The 5,990-nt window shown below is 36.3% G+C and overlaps 1 protein-coding gene across 2 annotated transcripts; it reads left to right on the top strand.

Annotated features, from left to right (window-relative positions):
* The first annotated feature begins 1,768 nt into the window (after positions 1-1,768).
* On the top strand, positions 1,769-5,762 carry LOC116056033 (cell wall protein DAN4-like). Of its 2 annotated transcripts, none has more exons than XM_031308152.2 (4): positions 1,769-1,881; positions 2,547-2,637; positions 4,532-4,948; positions 5,582-5,762. In XM_031308152.2, exons 2-4 carry the CDS (start codon positions 2,592-2,594, stop codon positions 5,623-5,625), a joined length of 507 nt encoding a protein of 168 aa, XP_031164012.1. In that variant the 5' UTR covers positions 1,769-1,881; positions 2,547-2,591; the 3' UTR covers positions 5,626-5,762. The 2 variants fall into 2 exon arrangements, with proteins under 2 accessions (XP_031164012.1, XP_035864602.1); XM_036008709.1 differs by lacking the exon at positions 1,769-1,881 and adding an exon at positions 1,899-1,994.
* The last annotated feature ends 228 nt before the right edge of the window (positions 5,763-5,990 follow it).

The following is a 5,990-nucleotide window of genomic DNA, read 5'->3' as shown; positions in this document are numbered from 1 at the left end:
CAAGTCAAACATATTACTCCATACTTAAACCAATTGAGTGGCTCCCAGTGCAATACAGAAACAATAAAAAAAAACTTTTTTTTCCAGAAGCTCCAGATCTTTTGGTACTCTGGTCCTGAACTAAACTGACATCTATCACAACTATGTTCTTCATGTTGTTGTCATTTGTTTTTTCTTGTATTTTATACATTATTTTATTTTATATATAAAATATATTTTATATATATATATTTCTATAGACATGTTAGTTGTTTGAATGCATTTTAATGTAAAGCATTAATTTCCTTGGCTGGCACAGTCCTATTTTCCAGCATTGGCACCTCAGGGAAGCAACAGCTCTTTACCCTATCTCACTACAACCAACCAAGCCAAATGAAAAGGTGAATTTGTGTTTTTACACTTCTTTTTTGTATAGAATAAACAAAACAAGATATAACTTTGTGAATTTTAGAGTCGCTGGTAGAGTAGTCAGATTTTTTAACCAGGCTAGCTTTTTACACCTCTGTGTTTTGTTTTCACATCATGTTGCCAATGGTACAACCTCTGGATGGCCCCACCACATGAACTAGGCTTGTACCAGTACTGTACACTGCTGAGATGACTACATGCACACACAACAGAGTGTTTCTGCAAAGTGTTTGACAAATACAGTTTAAACATGCATGTCAACAGTGTCTTTTATACAAGTCGTCAATGGGGAAAATGTTCTCTGGGCTGCAGGGGATTGTTTTTGTTGCAGGTTGGTCACTGGGAAAAATTGGCAACTATGACTCTTCCCCACCGTATCCATGTAAATGACTGCTGTGCTGTGGCGACAGCATGTTTGCAGCTCACCAAGCAGAACAAACTGAGGGACCTTCAGACAGTAACCTTGTTCTTGGCTGCCTGTTGGATCAATTTTTATTGCTGCAGCTACAGATGCTAGCTGGCTAGTTTACCTAGTTAAGCGGACTTAAGGACAAGCTAAAGGAACCCAGTACAAACAACTGCAAGAGGAGAGCAATTCACTCTGTAAGTGATCCTATAACTTAAGGCCTTGTATGGTGTAGACATCATAAATTTTTTTCTGGCAAGCACAATTGTTTTTTGGTCTGTTCCCACTATATGGTTCAGATTTGGTTTGGTTTACGCACAAAAACTATTTGATGAAGTTTGGACAAAGATGACAATTGTTAAATGAAACCAATGTTGACTGTTAACAGTGTCAGACTCCCAATTATTGCTGACCATAAACATTTGTCCAAACTTTATCCACAAGGGGTTTACATATAACAATGTTATACTACTGCCTCTGAGACAAAAAAGTCAGAATTCATACGACACACAAGAGGTGCCTGTCAGGTAAACACTAAACGTTTTAAAGGCAAGTGACCAATGCTGTCATTTTGTAGGTCCGTTTCAGTTTTCAATATTTCCGTGCTCTACATTGGTATTAACTGCTACCAAGACACCAAGAGCTTTGACAGACGTTTCACTGTTGGTTATTTCTCTTCCTGTTAACATGCTGTTAAAGTTGAGTCCCAGTTCCACTTTCTAATATACATCATAGGGGGATGATATGTACTTCCTCATGATGTCTCCTGAATGTGCAGCAGTGAGTGAGCCATAAAAAAACAAAAAAAGCCCTGAGGTAAGCATTAATAAACATATTAAATCAATACATGCTTTGTTCTTATGGCTGAGCTGTTGTGACGTATTACAGCACATACACAGACAAGCACACACACACACACACACACACACACACACACACACACACACACACACACACACACACACAACAATGGGAGGGCTAGAGATGATGGGGCGATAAAGGGGTCATAAAAGCACAATATCCTCTGGTCTTACGGGAAAAGAAAGACGTCGTTGTCAGCCTCTCAGGTGAGTAACACAGCTCTCCTCATGAAGTTTCCATCAATCTGTTAGAGAAAATCTGGAGTTCTACGTTTAATCTATTTTACAGGCAAGTATCTTTGTACCAGTTTTCCTGTGCGGTAAGATTTGGTGGGCTGTAAAGTAAGGCTAGGGTAATTACGCTCAGATATGACCACAAAATATATTAACTTGGAATTTATTTACTTTTTTGGTATTACTGTTTATTTGTAAATCAATGTTTTCTTTTATTTGTCAGAAACAGTGATATAACGGTAAATAGTAATCAAACCGCAACTGATATGAATATAATCTGAATTTTATTTCCGAATAGCACTCATTCTTCTAAAATATTATTCCCACATATCATTTATGTTAATTTGATACTTAGTCTGATGTTTGTACTCTGGGCGTATATGATAAATGTGGGTCAGCCTAAAATGGGGTTGTCAACTCTATTCGGTAAGTATATACATTTGTGAACCAGGAAGGTTTAATCAGGTTCTAATTTCGCAGATAAGAACCAGAACATATTACATGTGTACTTGCGCAGAACTTAATATGTATAGTGTAGTAGTAGTATACATACTAATAGTAGTATGTATATAATAGGTATGCTTGTGTTTTTTGTGTTTCTAGCAGCACAGCTCACAATCAAAACAACATCTTTCAAGACACAGATTTATTCCCTGTTTTTGTGGCACTTTCACTCTGAGACCATGCAGCTGAATCTTCCCATCCTGGCTCTTTGCCTTCTTGGCACAGGTAAAAAAATAATATCCATATTTACTATACAGACTCTTTAGTATCGCTTTCTAATAAGGTTCCCTTTACAAATAATGTATAGTTGTAACTAATGGCTTTATTAATGGTTAATAAATAATTTACTAATGCTTTATAGGTCAATTACAAGCCATAATTAAGACAAGATTTGTTGCCAGGTTGTTTCTATTTTTATTTGGTAATAATGTAGTTATAAATGTTGGCAATCATTAAAAAATGTTCATGTTTCTTTTTCTGATAAGTATTAATAAGTCATTAATAAAGGGTTTTAATCATCAAGTCTGCATATGTAAGTGTTAATGAGTCAAATAGATTTTGGTCAAAGGGATTTTTACAACCTGGCAACCAAAAGTTTTTTTTTATTAATGTTTATAACTGATTTACAAAGAATTAGGTACAGCGTATAACCCCTTTTAAAATGGTGCCTTATTAAAAAGTGGCACAGAATATATACTTTTTTTTTTTTTTACAATGGTACCTTCAACTGTGGCAATTACATCAGTGGCTTCAGGTAACTTTGGTAATTTAAGGGAGAACAAGTAAGATTATTGTGATTAAATATGAAGCAGTCACAAAATATCAGCAGAGGCTTCCTCATTTCAACTAACATTGTCCTCAAATGTCATAAATATCAGCATGCAAACAATGGATGAGCTCTGATAAGGAAATAGAAAATAAAAGTGGGGAGTTTAGGTTGAGGAACATTCGACATGTGTGGCATACCTTTGCCCTTGTCAACTCAGTTTTAATTCCTATTTTATGACAAAGGACTTTCTATGCTAATTATGAAATTGTGGCAATTTATTAAAAATTAAAACCTTATCCTTACATTTTTAGGCATAAAAAATACACAACCTGCTGTACTTCACTTAGCTTAACCATTAGCTAAGTGCTAGCTAAAGCTTTATCTATTACATTGCTCAGTCAATGTAATAAATAACTGTAGGAATGTAATAAAAAAGATGACCTGGCACACAGCACATTTAATAACACTTCATTAATCTGTACTGTCGCAGTAAACTGGCTTACTTTTGTTGATTGTGAAAATAAAATGGTATTACTTTCAAACTTGGCATTATATTTTAAAGGAACTGGATAAAACAAAAGACCAATGCTGTAGAATTTTCTAATGGTTGGTGACAGAAGGCGAAGGCTGCGAAAGCGAAATCATAGATACAGGGTCATACATTTTTTTTAGATTTTTTCTTTGAGGCATTTTAGGCCTTTATTTGTATAGGACAGCTTAGATTTGAAAGGGGAGAGAGAGAGGGGGAATGACATGCAGCAAAGGGCCACAGGTCGAAGTCGAACCCGCAACCGCTGCGTCGAGGAGTATACCTCTATATATGGGCGCCCGCTCTACCAGGTGAGTTAACCAGGCGCCCACAGGGTCATACATTTTTATAGTGTTTGTTAAAAGGGTTAGCCATAGTCATTGGCAAGCTTTAATGGTGCTGTTAGGTCAAAGATTATGTTTATTATCTTTAACATTGTCCCCATTATTAATATAAAACATGCGTTCTTACACACACAATGAAGACTACTATATTTACTCCTGGTTACTAAATTGCTCCATAAATACTGTATGATTAACCAAAAGACTAAAAGTCCACAAGACTTCATCTGAAACCACAGAAAACATTTACGTTTCCTAAATGTTGATAAAACTGATCTCAAGCACTACTAAAACATCTGTGGTAGGATTTTACAAACTAAAAGGTGAGGCAAAGTCAGTACTTGTGTATTGTTGCTCTCTGCATTTGTGAACTCTAGATCTAACTATTCAAAAAGTTGAATGTACATTTTAAATGCGCTATCATTTATGGAACATTTTAATGACCTTCAACCTTTTGTCTTTTTACTTTTACTGATACAGTATTCCTGGGTGAAGCACAGAACATAATTGTAGAAAGTACCGAAAGTAAACCAACCACCACTCCTGTAACTGGCTCATCCACCACTACCACCCCTGTAACTGGCTCATCCACCACTACCACCCCTGTAACTGGCTCATCCACCACTACCACCCCTGTAACTGGCTCATCCACCGGTACCACCCCTGTAACTGGCTCATCCACCACTACCACCCCTGTAACTGGCTCATCCACCACTACCACCCCTGTAACTGGCTCATCCACCACTACCACCCCTGTAACTAGCCCATCCACCACCACCACACCTGTAACTGGCCCATCCACCACCACCGAGCCTGTGGAACAAGGTTCATCAGGGCTTTCATCTGGCGCTATAGCCGGTATTGCTATTGGCTCCATCGCTGGAGTGGCTGCTGTTGGTGAGTACAATACAAGCACACACTCTACGCAACATCTTATTTCTGCTTCCTCAAAAATACATCATCCTGTTATCCATTAACAACGATACACTGGAGATTTGTTATTGAACAACGCAGGGACAAGACATGTTTCCTTGGCACTATATTTTCCCTCTTGCTGATCCTGAGCATCTAAATTATGCTAATACAAAACTTACCATTCAAATCAGCCGCTCAAGAGATGCACAGTAACTGGGTTTGTAGCTGGAGCTGTGGGAGAGCCAAGCAGTTACAAAAAATAATATCATTAGTGTTTCAAAACTGCAGAAGTCCATTCTCACCAACAAAAAAAATGGAAGAAAGGTTACTAATGATAATAAAAATAAAATATCACAATTATGATTCTAATTTAAAATTATTGAACCAAATCATAATTTAGCGACAGTAAATCAAGTTAAGAGATACTAATTCAAACATTTGACTTTCTAATTCAAACTTTTTAAGATAATAAATCATAAGACCGTAGGTAAAAATGTTGACTTTGTACTGCATCATAGTGTTTGAGCATGTAACATGCACACAGGAGAATAATTTCAAAAGAAACCAAGCAGGCTTAAATTTAGCATTAACAAGTTTATTTTTTTCCATTTTCAGGTGGTGGTATCTTTGGCGCGCTGAAGTACACTGGGAGGATCTGAGAATTATTGCCAAACAAGAATGGTTATGGATTGTAAGATTAACCATCCTCAAATCAAACAGATTAAATCATGACCCTTTTAACTGGACGATGAATGAATGAATGAATCTTATTGTCTGAAAGGCTCATATCAGAAAATATATATATATATGTATATGACAAGATGATAATGACATTCGCCAAGAGGAAGACAATTTGACTACTTTGGTATTTTGATTGTAAGGAAATACAATACACCTTTGTGGTAGAAAATGTATTTTATAATATTTTCATGTTTGCTCTTTATTGGCAGATAAAAGTACTTTTAGTTTGAAATAGAAATGTCCTTTAAATATGATAACTGTGGTACTTTGTATTTCAAAATGT

The sequence above is a fragment of the Sander lucioperca genome, chromosome 13, assembly GCF_008315115.2.
Source record: "Sander lucioperca isolate FBNREF2018 chromosome 13, SLUC_FBN_1.2, whole genome shotgun sequence".
NCBI lineage: Eukaryota > Metazoa > Chordata > Actinopteri > Perciformes > Percidae > Sander > Sander lucioperca.
This window is presented reverse-complemented; position numbering and strand designations above follow the sequence as displayed.